The 16,249-nt window shown below is 36.6% G+C and overlaps 1 protein-coding gene across 3 annotated transcripts in view; it reads left to right on the top strand.

Moving 5' to 3' along the window:
* Nucleotides 1-10,826, top strand: part of LOC106875721 (uncharacterized HIT-like protein Synpcc7942_1390) — an 89,250-nt gene extending 78,424 nt beyond the window's left edge. For all 3 annotated transcript variants that reach the window (XM_052975525.1, XM_052975524.1, XM_052975523.1), the window contains 2 exons: nucleotides 1,681-1,753; nucleotides 10,239-10,826. In XM_052975525.1, coding sequence (XP_052831485.1) covers nucleotides 1,681-1,753; nucleotides 10,239-10,330 — 165 coding nt within the window. In that variant the 3' untranslated portion in view covers nucleotides 10,331-10,826. The remainder of the gene's footprint in view (nucleotides 1-1,680; nucleotides 1,754-10,238) is intronic.
* Nucleotides 10,827-16,249: the final 5,423 nt, after the last annotated feature.

Genomic DNA, 16,249 nt, shown 5'->3' with positions numbered 1-16,249 from the left:
ACATATATATATATATATATATATATGTACATTTTCTTTTAACATATTTTTACTTTGTTGTACATGCGTATTAATGTTACACATCCAAAGGAGCATGTTAGCTTCATTTCTATCATGTTTTCACTTGTCTCTGCATTCATAGCCCATGTTTCATAACCATGTAGGCAATGTTGTTCATATACAATCATCATACCATCTCTGTTTCACTCTGAGAGTGAGAGAGGCCTTTGGTTATGAACAGAACACTCTGAAATTCCTTCATTTTATTCTGGTACCTATATTTTCAGAGCATCCTCCGATTCTATTAATTAGGTTTCCTAGGTAACAAACTACCTACTACGGCTAAAGATGCTCTTTGGTATTGCAGAAAATCTATTTCCTATGTGCCGTTAGTGTTTATTGCATTGACACATCTACCAAAAACAAATTCTATTTTCCCTGTTAACTTTGATTCCACTGCACCTTTTATGTGCCCATATTTTGCACTGGGTACACTGTATGAAATTTCTATGTACAACTTTTCTACTTATCAAATAGTGATTAACATCCTGTCTGTTTTCCTGCTTACTGAAACTTTGGTCTTTACCAAGTTAACTTTATGGCCATTTAATTCCAGGTTTTGCTTCCACACCTGGAATTTCTTTTCTAATTCTCTTATAAGAACAAGGTCATCAACATAGAGGAGTTCTCTTGGGCAACTGATCTTAGATTCCTCTGTTATGGCCCGCAGGACTATGTTGAATCAGAGGGGATTGAACTTTGGTGAACTCCTACCTGCTCACTAAATTCATTGTTAACTCTCACCTTTCTGACAGCATCCTTGTATATGACTTGAATAACTTTCACCAGCCATCCATCTACTCTTCTGTCTTTAAGCTTCCATATTCTTCTTTCCCCATATTTTTTTTGTGCTTTTGTGTCCTAGCTCTAAGAGTTCTACGACTGCTTTGATCACTTGAAAATGCATCTGAACTGATGCATTGCTACTGATGGAGAATACTTTGAATGTGATAAAAATGTAAACATGTAAAACTAAGTGAATAAAATAATATTGCAACATTTCGGTTTCTTTCTAGTATCCCCTCATACACTTAATTGTGAAAGTATATACCTTTCACACATGCACATAGACATATATGCTCATGCACCAAATATATCATACCTGTACATAGAAGGAAAGGATGGCTATGAATTGCCAGGATGTGGTGGCAAATATGCATGTCCATTGAATGATTCTTGATGTGTTGAAAACAGAGTTGTAAACTTAGTGAAAACTATTAGATGCTATATGAGAACTACCAAGAATTAATCAGCTAATTAATATTAATGAAAATATGATTAGTCTACAAAGATGGTGATTGCCATTATTAAACTCTAGATGAGAAAAACAGCTGTTTAATACTAATGACACTACTACTGCTACTAAGTGATTGTTATTAAGATTCAGAGGAAAGACAGCAATGTAAAACAGTTTGAGATTACCTGTTAACAAAAGGACTTTAAAAATGTACCTTAATTATTCTTCTTATCTGTTCTAAAATCTGAGACACATAAAAATTGAAATCATAGTTAGCCTGTTCTATCTGGTTGATCAGAAGCTAAAAAAACAATTGCAACATCTTGAAACTAATCAAATTGAACTCTTATGTTGTTCTTTATATTGTCATTTTTACTTTGTAGCTTCTTGGACATTTACTGTTTGTAGCAAAGAAAGTGGCTGCTCAACAGAAACTAGATAATGGTTTCCGTGTGGGTAAGTATGATATGTCTGGTTGTGAGTTCAAATGTATGACTTGTATTTCTTATTGTTTCCGGAAGAGCTCTATATGAATCACTCCAGCTAGATGAGGAGAACTGGTACCAGATTTTGTCAGTTATTTAATATTACAATGTCCAAAGTGATTCCCTGGTTTTATTGAGTAGCCATGAGTGGATAAAGTAATAAAGCACTATCAACTCGTTGTTTTGAGTTCAAGTCCATCACAGGGATTTTTATTGTATTTCTGGACAGAACATTTTATTGAACATTATTTCAGTTGTCAGAAGCTGTTAGAAGAATAAATACCATATCACCAGAAAATGTTGTGTGACAGACTGGTGCTATATTTCAGGAGATATCTCTCATCAGAGCATCTCTGGTGTAGTGGCACAATATATTCTACTGTACCTCAGTTTATATAGTTATCAGTAAGAATGGGTACCATCTAATCATCTGGTAAAGTTATGTGGGAAACTTGGTGCAGAACAAATATTACAAGGGACTTTGAAAAGCACAGGTTTTGATTTTTTTTTTTTTGCTAATGTCTATATCCATCATCAAAAGGAACATACAAAGTAAACAGACACACATACACATGTATAAATATATGAAGTAGATTTCTGTACTGTTTCTAAATACCATTCATAAAAATTGGTCAATCTGATACTATGGCAGGAGACAGCAAAGGCAATACAAAGGGAAATTTAATCCAGAACCACACAGTTATACTTTGTTCCATAGACATTTAATGATGGCTTCCAGCAATTTTGAGAGATGGAGTTAGTGAAATCAATTCACTGTAGTGCTTAACTGGTACTTTATGTTATTAACCTCAGATGGATGAAAGCAGTATTGAACTTGGTAGGATTTGAACTCAGAATGTAAAGAGCTTGAATAAATGCTGCAAGGCATTTTTTTTTTGATGCTCTAACAAGTCTCCTGGTTCTACTCATTGATGCTTGTATTACCTCTCCTTACTTCCTCAGTCTTACTTAAATCCTTTTGCTGTGAATTGGTGTTTTCTTTTATTTTCCTTTTCCAAATGGCGGTGCCCCAGCATGGCCACAGCTCATGAGCTGAAACTAGATAAAATGAAAATGAAATGGTTCTTATTTCTCTGTATTTTATTTTCTCTCAAGATGGGGCTCCTCCACCCTGGGGCATATGTGTCCATCAATTTTTGAATGAAACCTTTCTAAACAGGTAGATTAGGAGAGGTCGACGAACACCATGGCCTCCATGTTCACCAGACACTACCCCGCTAGATTTCTATTTTTTGGGGTATCTGAAGGACAAAGTGTACAGTACACCAGTTATGATCTTCAGCCTCTAAAGGCCAGGTTTGCTGAAGCAGTCTCATCAGTAACAACTGATAATCTTCAGAACACATGGGATGAAATTGAATATCAATTAGATGTGCTCTGAACCACAAAAGGGGCCCATGTTGAAGTTTACTGAATTTCATTTTATGTGAATAAAAACTTCTTGGCAGATGCTGTAAGTATACCAAAAAACTTTCTGTATCTTGAAAAGTTTTTGTTCAATAAAGGCTTATAATCAGGGAAAGACTTCGTAATCACCCTGTATATTTTCCAGAACTCTAATAACTTTTTCCTATAGCCATTTTGAGTTTTGGTTTTACTAGGATTTCAAAGCAGTCCAACATTACGTGTAGCTAATTCTAGACTGTGAAGTAATTAGGGCTGATACTGTGACAGAGAGAGCAAAGTTAAATCATCAGCATAGTCTACATCAGTTACTTTTTGAGCTGAATGTCTGATTGGTCTGTTTGTGAATGTGAAACTGAGGCTGTTTAGCTTGTCAAGTAATGTCCTGAAGACATAATTCAGAGTGATCATAAAGAGAAAAGGTACCAATGTGTCCTCCTAGAGTACTTCAGCTCTGATATCAAAGAAACTAGCATCTCCATGTGGGGATCTTACCATTGATTTGGGTTTTGTTCTAGAACATCATAATTATTGGTGTTGTTTCCTCAGGGAAACCATAGGCCAGTAGTATTTTTTCTATTTTACCTTGGTAGATAGTCAAAAGCCTTTGAGAAATCAACAAACAATAATGCTGCTTCAAGATTTCTGGCTTTTACTCCTTCAAGATGTTGAACTGTAAGTATTTGTCTGACAGCTGATCTATTTTTTCTGAAGCCATTTTGATTTCTTCTCAAAACTTTCTCAATTTATGGTTGTATCCTGTTGAATAGGAGTGAACTATAAATTTTTGCAGCAATTACTGTAAGAGTGATGTCTCTGTAGTTCTCTGTGAGTTCCAAATCACCTTTCTTTGGAGATCAAAGTATGCAGCCTTCTGTCCATTTGTCAATGTTGCCGCCATAGTAGACTGTATTGCAGAAGTCTAACAAAATACAATTGAATTCTCCTGTTTTCTAGACTTCAAGCAGAATGCTATTCAGATTATCAGCTTTTTGGCTTTTGGTGTTTTTATAGACTTCTTTCAATTTGTCAATGGTGAAATCACCAGTCATAATATTAACTGCTTGTTAATCCTAGTAAAACCAAACTTGTGTAGGCTTGAAAGAAATGAAGCCAGTATGTTTCACTGGATGTGCAATGTCAGTGTGCATGTTTGACAGAGTGTAAGCATCTTGAGAGAAAAGTTGGGCACAAGAGTCATCACATGTGGTGTGCAAGAGAGACAACTGTGCTGGTATGGTCATGTGATGTGTATGGAAGAGGTCAGCTGTGTAAAGAAGTGCCGATCCCTAACTGGGGTGGGGTGGGGGGCTGTGGTAGAGGTATACCCAGGAAGACATGGAACAAGGTAGTGAAGTATGATCTTTGAACTTTAGGCCTCACAGAGGCAATGACTAATGACCGAGACTTTTGGCGATGTGCTGTGCTTGAGAGGACCCGTCAAGCCAAGTGCACTCATGCTGGTGTCATGTAAAGGACACTTTTAGAACATTGGGTCTAATGAAGTCACTGACCGAGATCTTTGGCATTATGTTGTGCTCGAGAAGAAGACCATCAAGCTGAGCAAAATTGCAGTAAAAAATGCCTGTTCTATCACCTAGTGAAAAAGATCAGATCACAAAGGAGAAAAACTGTGATTTATCATTGTCTTAACAAGATGTCTGGAAATCAACTCTGTCAGATAACCTTAAGAGGAATTTTTTCTGTGCAACAATAGAGTCAGTCTTTTTATATCGAGCAACAGCCTAGATACTTAACAAAATCTGGAATCAAGCTTGATAGAACATACACCCGAATGTTAAGTGCAGTCTTAAACATATCTTTGAGAACTCATCCCACCAAGAAACAGCTATATGGAAATCTACTAGTTTCCAACATCATAGGAGAAAGATGCTTGCACTTAGCAGGACGTTGCTGGTGAGCGAAACAAGAGCCGGCAAGTAACCTACTGCTATGGATGCCAAAGCATAGCTGTACTTGAGCTGGTCATCTATATACAATGTATGTAGATCAACTCACTGTAGACACTGGATGCCTCCCTAAAGACCTCCCTCAACTGATGCAGGACTGAGATGGATAGCGTGTGCATGTTAAAAATGTCCAAGCAAGATCAACCAGATGAGGATGATGATGATAGCTTCTTTTCTGTGGCTCACTTCTAATATAACATCCAAACAACAATTTATTGTTCTCCTTCATCCATTTAATCTCCTTCATTGTTGAGGCTCAGCAGTAGCTTGATTATGATTGAGCCTGTGCTGCTGTTTCACAGGATACCTGCTAGACACAACAACTTTGCTAAAAGCTCCGGCCTCATTGACACAGGATTACTTCTCATTATTGATATTTCTCTCATAATTGAAGTATGTGTTTTAAGGCTACCACCAACCAGTAATTCTATCATGTTACCATCACTAGACAGTCAGCTAAGACTTTTGAGTGGCTTATCTACCCTCATTTAAGCTAGTTATCAAGTATTTATCCTTGCAGTGCTTAAAGACTCATATAGTTGGATGGCCATTGACTCTATTGAGATCAACTGGGAGTGGGGGCTGTGGTAGAGGTATACCCAGGAAGAAGACATGGAACAAGGTGGTGAAGTATGATCTTTGAACTTTAGGCCTCACAGAGGCAATGGCTAGTGACCGAGACCTTTGGCGATGTGCTGTGCTTGAGAGGACCCATCAAGCCAAGTGCACTCATGCTGGTGTCATGTAAAGAACACTTTTAGAACATTGGGTCTAATGAAGTCACTGACCGAGATCTTTGGCATTATGTTGTGCTCGAGAAGAAGACCATCAAGCTGAGCAAAATTGCAGTAAAAAATGCCTGTTCTATCACCTAGTGAAAAAGATCAGATCACAAAGGAGAAAAACTGTGATTTATCATTGTCTTAACAAGAAGACTAGGATAATTGAAAATCAGAAGCAGAAAATTACCTGAAAGATATTAGGGATTTGATTTCACATGTAAGGAAAGGCAAGGAGTTTAGGTCTCTGGTAGCAATATGCTAAAGTGAGGAAGAAATGAAAATGATAGCTATACACCCTTGTTCTTCAGAACATATTTTCATTCCATCCTGTTCTGGGAGATGAGTGCATTAAGTTATATTTACAAATGTGTTGCCAGAAATTGGGATGATACAAGATGAATATGGCGATATACTAATCATGAAATCGACCCCAAAATAAAATTGGTCAGTGGTTAGAGTGGAAGTGAAAATGCTTGTCATAGTAGAAAACTTCTGTAAGATCCCTGACATCTTCTGCATGGAAGGCATGGAGACCATAAGATTAGTGGTAGAGGACAGAAAGGAAAATATTATGCTTATGGAAGTGCCACTCATCAAAAGTCTTCTTCCTCTCAGTTAAAGAAATCTAAACCATCCCTGTTGTCAATACCATGACCATATCTCAACACCATAAGTAGCTGAGGACATCTACACCAAGATCAAGGTAGAAGAAAAGTTTGTTCCCTGCTCCCACAGAAGAGCAGACTCCTTCTGAACTCTCTGGTTACCAAACCAACACCAATTACAATGATTCAGATACCACAAGTTTTGACCAGACTTCACTATCTCCCACTGATTCCTTGGGGAATAACTTGAAGAAAGAAGCAGAAAGGGGAGGAGGGTACAGAGTGACACTCTGAGAACACAACAAATACAACAACAAACACAAAAAGAACAACTACAGCCCATTTCACAACTACTCCAATAAAGACAACAGGAACATCAACAAGAAAACACAAAAACAACAGCCAAAACAGAAACAACAAAAACAACATCATTGAGAGGGTAGGGACAAATGCTAGCTTCAGTGAGGCTATGATCAATTTGGATCTATCTAAAGCATTTGTTAAATTTGACCAACTGAAGTTCGAAACCATCCTGAAATCAACCAGATTTGGACCCGTTTGCAGAGATTATATCACTGCAATGCATTGCAGTACCTGCTCAGTGATCAAAGTAAAAAGTCACCTATTGGAACCATTTCACAATCGCACACTCAGTTCATCAAGGTTGCCTGCTCACACCTCTTCTGTACATGCTGGCTCTTGAGCCACTGCTGTGTAAGCTGGAACAGTTGAGAGGCATCCCATTTAAATCGGAACACAGGAGAGTAGTGTTGGCATATACAGATGACATCATCATGGTATCAGATGCATTTTGAGTTGAGGTGGTTGGCACCATTCTAAAGAAATACAAGTTGGTGGCAGGCAAAGGTGGTAAATGCCTATATCACCTCCATTATTATTTATCACCTGACTGTCATACCTTGTCCCAGCTACTGATCAGATTGGAACATCTGTTATTTATTTTCATGTGAAAAGGATGTGTTCAGTAGTCAGTCTGCTGCCAGCACCCTCTGTATGGCAGCTTAGGCATGCCATGGTTGCTGATGTGCAGATATGAGCTGTGAGTGCATCATTTGCAATGATTTCTAGACAGTGAGTGTGTATGAACTCCACTTGGGAGGCACATCTTTCTGCAGTTCATCTTGGCAGAGCTGCAATCCTGGGTGAAGGAGATATTGAGACTGGGTGCCTGGTACCTAGACTGTCAGGTGCTCACAGCCCTCCACCAGCTGAGCAATAGGATTGGTGGATGTTCCACTGTAGCAATATATAGACAATTTGTGGCTGAGAAGTGCGACAGCATTTATGGAGAGACTTTGGGTATCGTTAAAAATGAGGAGACTTGTCTGCTCTAGTAGACTTTCTGGTTGGGGACTACAATGAATAATTTCCTGAAGTCCTTGGCCTGGCAGTGCTACTGAGGGGTACTACCAGTTTCAGATAAACTCTACAGGCACAGACAGGTTTATCTGAGATATGTGCAGAGTGCATTACTGACTTGTGGAGTTGTCAAACAGTTGCTGTTGTATGTAAGGCAGATCTGTCTATCAGCCAAGTCCATAGTGAAGATTGCTCCACTACCCTCCTTTAACAGGGCAGGTAAGGCACTTTTCCTTTGTCTGGTGGATGAGGCTGAAAGGTATGATGACAGATATATTCCCCTTTGGTAGAGCCATCATTGACTATTTCAAGTTTCACTTGAAAAGGAAAGAGAGAGAGAGAGAGAGAGAGAGAGAGAGAGAGAGAGAGAGAGAGAGAGAGTTACTGTCCCTAAGCATATGTACTGAAATATAGGTTTAAGTATCAAAAATGATGTGTGGAATTAGAGAACAGGAAATGGTGAGAGCACTTATCCTAGGTGTCCAAAGACATCTTGAATGGTGAGGTTCCTCAATTGGCCCCAGAGATCCTCTTGTATCAGGGGGACTACATCATTATTACCCTTTTTAACTGATGTGTACTATATATATTTATTTTTATTTTTACTGTATAGTGTGCATACCTTTTACATATTTTTTCTTTTCATTGTATTTATATGGTTGCCCCTCACCCATTGCCATGATGGCAAATAAAATAAAATCATTATTATTACTATGAGTTTTTCTTCTTTCAGTTTTGTTTCCATTTCTTGCTGAGTGTCTTCCTGATATCTAGGGCAAAGAAATGCACTGTATACATTGATAGGCTATTAAAATAAACACACCAGATTAAATAGTTAGAAATAAATTATTTACATGGTTGGTTTTCATTCCCATAGCAACAATGCTCTACTCAGTATGTGTGACATACAGGTTAAAATCATCTTTTGCACTTCTTGTAGGAATGGTAAGCCAGGCATCATTGTCAAGTAATTTTCAGTTCCTTTTTTGATCATTCCTAGTGCTCATGCAATCATTGGTATTGTAACCATCTTGAGATGCCACATTTTTTGATTTCTATGAGCAAATTTTTATATTTTTGAGCTTGTCAAATTCTTTTGCTACAATATTATGATCACAAGGGATACTCATATTAATCAATAAACAAACTTTGATATTTTGGTCTTCTACAGCAATATCCAGTTTATTATTTTTGATGGTTCTATTTGTAAGACAGGAAAGTCTCAAAGCATCGTTACATTTTCTCCCTCAGAGTGATGCAGCCTCAGAGTGATGCTTGTATCATTTGTCAGCTTGATTTTATAATGTCATTATATTAACCAGTGTAGCTATTGGACAACTCTGTCATGTCTTGATTTATACTTTACTGATGCTAAAACTTTACATCCAGAGATTAGGTGGTCCGCTGTTTCAATCTCATCATTGCAGAATTGGCACTTTGAATCTACTCCATTTTTCATCACATTGACTAAGCAGTTCTGAATCAATAAGCTCTGATCTTGTGCAGCTAAGATGAAGCCTTTACTCTCTGCCTTTTATCCTGAGCTCTGTAGCCATCGATGAGTATGCTTCTGGTGTACATCTGCTTGTTTGCTACAGGCCACATGTTTGCCATGCAGGTGTTTCTGCTCCCATCTATAAGCCAATTGCTTGTACACTTTTTTCTTTGCTATTAATTTCACCTTCTTTGCAACAATAGTTGTTCAACCTGGGTATCATGCATGAGATCAGTAGCAAATGTTTTGGTTTCCTTTATGACAGACTGAAGCTTCTTATGCCTCTCATGATTTTCAACAAGTTTTAGCAGCCAGTTGTTTGTTGTTTCAAGATATTTGGCTAGTCTAATTGTGATGGTTTTGTAAGAGAGTTTAAACTGGATCAAGTCTCAACCTCCTTGGGCTCTGGGAAAGTAAAAATGATCTATGTCTACCTTTGGGTGATGCATCTTATTATAACTCAGCAGCTTGCATATTTTTCTGTCAATTTTCTTTACTTCCCTGATATTCCAGTTCAATACATTGCAGCTAGTGTTTAGTAAATGTATTGGCCAACTCTAGTGTCTAGTTTTGTTTTTGGTTGGAGTCAAGTTTGGACACCAAGATCCTATATGGTCAAATTGTTTCATCATGAGCATCACAAACCCTGCTCTTGGGGACTCTGCTTTTCAGGGCATAAGCTTGATATTGTTAGTATTGTAATTATATTTTTAAATTTGTTTCTTTGAAAAGCTTTCAAAAAATATCTAACAAAGTGTAAAATTAATATTCTAATTGTATTTTTTTTCTGTTATTTCAGTAGTAAACAATGGAGTAGATGGAGCACAGTCCGTGTATCACCTACACATCCATGTGTTGGGTGGACGACAGATGACGTGGCCCCCTGGTTAACAGGATATGATTGTTCAGCATCTGGTCCTTCTGCTTTTTGTAATTTGCTTTCAGTTTTCTGTTCCTCTTTGCTTTGTCTTAAAGGACTAATGAAATCGTTTATGTTCTTTGATAGCTAATCAGGTGATAGATATATAAAGTTTAATTTACAGATGTAGTGTAGGCTGAAACCTCTTCAGCAGTATTTTATACTATCAAAATAGAATGGTGTTAATGTGGCTGTAATTCATATATCTGTCTGTTAGTATCTCTCTCCCTCCCTCTCTCTCTGTCTCTATGTATATATAACTATTTTTCAAAAGATGGTAAGATGTATTTTGTTAAATGATATATAAAAGTACTCTATAAACTCAGTAATGAACAGCAGAGCTATATATAATAAACAATACTATAATGTAAATGGTAGGACCCTGAAAAATGAAATCATGTTACATACATTAAAATAAAGCAGGAGAAACACTGCTTTTATGGTGATATTTCTCCTAATTCTTGTGAAGGTTTCTTGTTTTTTAGCCTCCTTTTGCTTTTGTTAAAATTGGAACTGAATTTTCTTGCATCAAGGTGTTATTTTTCTGTTCTAACAATTACAGAACAACTTTTATTCCATTTAAAACAAGATGGAATTACATAGACTTCACATATATGAGTCGTCAAGTGGAAGTTGGTTATTATTAATCAGCAACACCATTGTTGTATTGTGCTAAGTTTATCTAAGTAAACCAAACCCACATGGGAGTCTTTATGGTTAGAATCTTTATTCAGCTGAGTGGCTGAGCTCTGACACTAAGCTGATAGCAGCCTTAAATAGTCTTAATCAACAAGTTAAATGCATGCAATGCTACAATGAAATTAACTTAACATCTGTGTCTCAGAAACAAATCTAACACTACTTGTAGTATTTGTTCTGGTATCAGTTGTCAAATCACAATCATTATTAATAGAGTCTGAAATAACATTCAAAGACTGAGAAACTGTTTTCACAATTTGTTTATTATCAATATTTGTATCATTGTTTCTTTGTATCATTGTTTCATGAGCTGGTAAACACTGTTCTCCATTAAAATTCACAACCGTATTGTTACCTGTTTGAGCTATAAACCTAGCTCCTTATGGTTCATTTAATCAGTACCGATAGCAAATTGGAACTGTAGATCCATAAGGCATTGTTATCTGTCTACCATGTAAAAAGGTGGATAAAGAATTCTTTTGGAGTGAAGGATTGACCCAAATATTCCACCTGTTAAAATTGACCAGATCCAACTTCTCATACCTATCCTACAATGTCATTCTAAAAGTATACAAACACACCATTAAAATCTTGAAACTACAAGATAATGTATGATTAATTCAAAGCAATGTGAATGAATAAGCATTACAATTGACAAAGAAATCTCAATGCTAAAACGTTAACAGAACCTTTACTTGGTGAATTTATTTTAACTTTCATCAATTCCATTTGTTTCTGGATGATGTGCAGGTGCTTATGACTGATTTTATTAAGCCATGTAGTTAAGTCATTATGAAATTCCTAGACTTAGTTTGACATTAATGTTTCTGAAACATTCTTTCTGACAAGCACAATTCGTATAACTCATCTAATCATTTCAGCTTCTTTATTCGTAATTCTTATTACTTATGGTATGTATCAACAAGTAAGAAGAGTGGTTCTAAATTCTTGATACAAGCATGATGCATATGGATATATATCCATGCTTTAATTTCGTCAGGCCACATGTGTCCTGTGTAAAGTAATGCCACTTTCATTCTTGCCCATGACAGATATATCCTTACATATTGTTCTTCCACATCTTCACAGCAACTAGGCCACTATTCTTCTAATTTCAATCAATTCTCTGTTGTACAAAATGCATCTTCAACTTTTAACTTATTTTTCAATAACTTAAATGACTTTTCAGAATCAGACTAAAATTGGTCTGTTGAAGGCGGTGAGCTGGCAGAATCATTAACACGCCGGTTGAAATGCTTAGCGGTATTTCATCTGTCACTACATTCTGAGTTCAAATTCCATCAAGGTCAACTTTGCCTTTCATCCTTTTGGTGGTCAATAAATTAAGTACCGGTCAAGTACTGGGTTTGATGTGATCAATTGTCCCCCTCCCCACAAAAATCCAGCCCTTGTGCCTATAGTAGAAAGGATTATTAAAATAATATATTATTTTTAATATAGCAGTTAAAATATTGCCATTGACCATCTCTAATTTATATTTTTACATTCTTGAATGTCTTTTGTACAAGATGGATACAAAAAGTCATCATTATGTTCATGTTCATCCAAACCTACATTATTCATAGATTCCAATTGCAATACATCACCATAAGGTATTTCAGGTCTCTTTACATAGTATGTTTCAGAATCAAATGCTGTTATTTGTAAGGTTCAACTTGAAATTGGCCATAAATATATTCTAGTGGTATATGATCTAAGACCAATTTAAATTGTTAACCAAATTCAAAACACCATGCTTTTGAAGATACCATGCAATCACCAAAGCTTTTCTTTCAATCTTAACTATGATTAAATGCTCTTGACAAACGACAGGATGGCTGTAACATCATAAATCTGGATCACAGGCTTTTGATACTAACATCAGTTTTCCATGCTCAAATACCTTTTGCTATTGACCTCCCCAGGAAAAAGGGACACCACATTTGCAGAGTATTGCAAAAAATAACATACCTGAATAATTAACAAAATATCTTCAATCTCTCAGAGAAATTGCCAAGTCTTATCAAGGATTCTAATTACTTCTTATCTTATATAAATGAATTTGTAATTAGTTAAGGTATTTCTCTAGAAGAATTATAGACCAGAGATATCACAGTGATAAGATATTTTTTCATATCATCAGAAAAATTTATCCTTTTAAACTGTTTTACATTTTCACATGGTTCATTTTCCATAATTTTTCTTCTCTCACAGCAATGTACAGATGTATTTTGTATTCTTAAATATTTCTGTGCTTGTATCTGAAGCTGCCACAAACTCATTTGTAATCCAAGTTTAATTAGAATTCAAAATCATCTTGTGTACATTGATCATAGTACTGTCTTTATAACAATTTCATAAATACTTTCAGCATCTTCATTTAAAAATTTCCTCAACCTGTTTTTCTTTGTGCGTGTGTTTTACATATTTTCTGAAAGTGATTCTTTAATCTGTATTTGAAACAATTTTAATCAAAGGCAAAACATTTTGATGGTACATGCTTACATCTTCAAAAGTAACAATCAGAACTAGGTTTATATTTGTTTTTATTAGTTCTATATGATACATTGATATCATCAACATCGCCCTACTCTTTCTTTCAATTATCCAAGATTTAGAAATCATTTTAAATTGTTGAATAATTTCAATACATGCATTGAGATTCAGTTCACCTGATTGAAGATATTCTAATGATTTTACACGATGCTCAGATGATTGCAGGTATCTATGAGTTTCATTTGAATCTTCTCTGTACTCTGGCATTTTAGTTCCAATTTTTATAAAATTGACAAAAATGAGTTGAGTTATATAATCTCTGAGAACAACATTAGATTGATGCAGCCAGATTTACATCTTGTGATAATAATCTCTGAGTCTTTCAACAATTATTGATTTCTTTTGGCGATGAACTGATGACATTGCATGTCATTCATTTCTTCAAGTTTCAAGGATTTCACCATTACCGAAACTTTCTATATGGCTATCATACTAGCATTTGATAAAATTATTTTTATCATTAGTGTGCAGAAACCCATTTGTTCTTGTTGTAGCATAAAATATCACTGCCAGACTTCTGTCATACCTGGATCTTAAAGTGGAGATTTCTTCTTATCAATCGTTGCACTAAGTTTATCTAAAGTGGTAATTGTATGCAATCCTTTATATTCAGAAGCTTTCCCCATCCAATCACACTCCTTGTATGGATTCCTGTGACTCTGTCACCATCCAATTCTATTTCATCTTTAGCTCTCCAGCAATGCCTTTTGAATCTGACTCTACACTCTTTGTTGATGTCTAATATTGGATGAAGGTTCCCATACAGTTGCTTAGATCTCTCTCCAGGTGATATTCAAAGCCACACTTAGCATGCAAGTGTAGGTGCCATCCAATCTTCTTTCCAGTTTTGAGGTAAGGGTTCATGCAGAGCAGCCTTACAATAGACAGAGGTAACAGTTACTTGAAAGAGGCTCCTTTTTATGTTGTCTGGAAGTCTCGATTTACATACTAGAGATAACTTGTTGATGGCAGCCCAGGCTGCCAATGCATGTGTTTACATCACTTTTGCAGCTAGACATTTTACTATATAGATAAGTATTCTACACAGTTGAGAGATGCTAGTTATTATTTTGATTTAAGCTTATGCAATCTGTTTTGTCTGTTTATGTAATCTGTTTTGCATTTGGCTGAATGTTCAAGAAGGGTTTCTGCTTAGCTTATTAGATCGGAGAGTAGCACTAAATCATCAGCATAATCTGCATCTGTTATTTTTGTGGCAAGATATCTCTTTCATGGATGTAGTAGTGTAAATCCATTGTCTTTAATTGCATCAACAGAAGTTCTGAGAAAGTAATCCAAAGAATTGATGTAGGCATAGGGTGCTAAAGTGTCACCTTGTAGCACTCCGACAATTTCAGAGAAGCTTATATCACCATCTAGAGATTGTACCATTGAACGTATTTTTGCTGAGTATCATAATGGCTTTTACTGTTTCATCTAACAGTGTTTCTTCCATTTTACCTCTAGGTAACTGAAGGCTTTGGAGAAATCAACAAATAACAGAACACTACTTATATTTTTAGTCTTCACACCTTCAAGAATTTTTTGAATGGTTAAGATATGACTGGTAGTTGATTGTCCTCTTCAAAAGCCATTTTGATTTTTGCTCAATACCTTTTTAATTTCTGGATGTATGCAGTTAAGCAGCATATAGTTATAAATTTTTGTAGCTATTGGAAAAGGGAGGGTACAGCTCTTAGTCTATATTTCTGTGAGGGGTGTTCATTAAAAATTTCCCCTGACCCACTTCCCAAGGACTGGGATAAACAAAACTTGACATAATTATTAGTCCTTCTCTACATAGCCACCACCAGTGATGATACACTTCTCCCATCACTCTATGCTACTGTGAAGACCTCATTTGTAGAAGTCAGTAGGTTATGTTTGGAGCCAAGACTATACCTCAGAAATAAGTTCATTATCATCCGAAAAGTGTTTCCCCTTCAAAAAAGACCTCATGGCTGGAAAGTGGTGGAAGTCAGATGGTGCAAGGTCAGGAGAGTAAGGGGGATGAGGAAGGACTTCATAGCCGTGGGAGTGTGCTTTCATCTGGGCAACATGCATATTGTGAACTGGGATGTTGTCTTGGAGGAGGCAGACTTCTTTGGTCAGCATGCCATGCCTCTCTGCTTTGATGGTGTCCCGCAATTTCTGCAGCAGAGAAGCATAATATTCCCCATCAGTTGTGGTGCCCTTTGCCAGAAAATCCATCATCACTAATCCACACTGGTTTCAAAAGACTGTGAACATCACCTTGCCTGCTGAGGGTTGGACATGAGCCTTCTTTGGAGGTGGTGAGTTATCATGCTTCCATTGCTTCGACTGGATCATAATGATGGACCCTTGTTTCATCCTGTGTGATAAGTCTGCCAAAAAAGTCCTCATTTTCTTGGCACATTGCCAAAAGAGCCTGGGAGCAATTGACTCATTCCTGCTTCTGAAAAGGTGTGAGCATCTACGAAATCCATCGTGCAGACAACTTCTGCATGTGCAATTGGCTGTGAATGATTTTTTCCATGGACTCAACACTTATCTTCACTTCTTGGGTTTGTTGCCAAATAGTTATGTGGCGGTCCTCCAAAATGGCAGCTTCCATTTTATGGATAGTGTCGTCATCAATGGCTGAATGTGGTTGT

The sequence above is a fragment of the Octopus bimaculoides genome, chromosome 21, assembly GCF_001194135.2.
Source record: "Octopus bimaculoides isolate UCB-OBI-ISO-001 chromosome 21, ASM119413v2, whole genome shotgun sequence".
In the NCBI taxonomy this organism is placed as follows: domain Eukaryota; kingdom Metazoa; phylum Mollusca; class Cephalopoda; order Octopoda; family Octopodidae; genus Octopus; species Octopus bimaculoides.
Note: the sequence above shows the minus strand (reverse complement) of the source record. Positions and strands in the feature narration are given on the sequence as shown.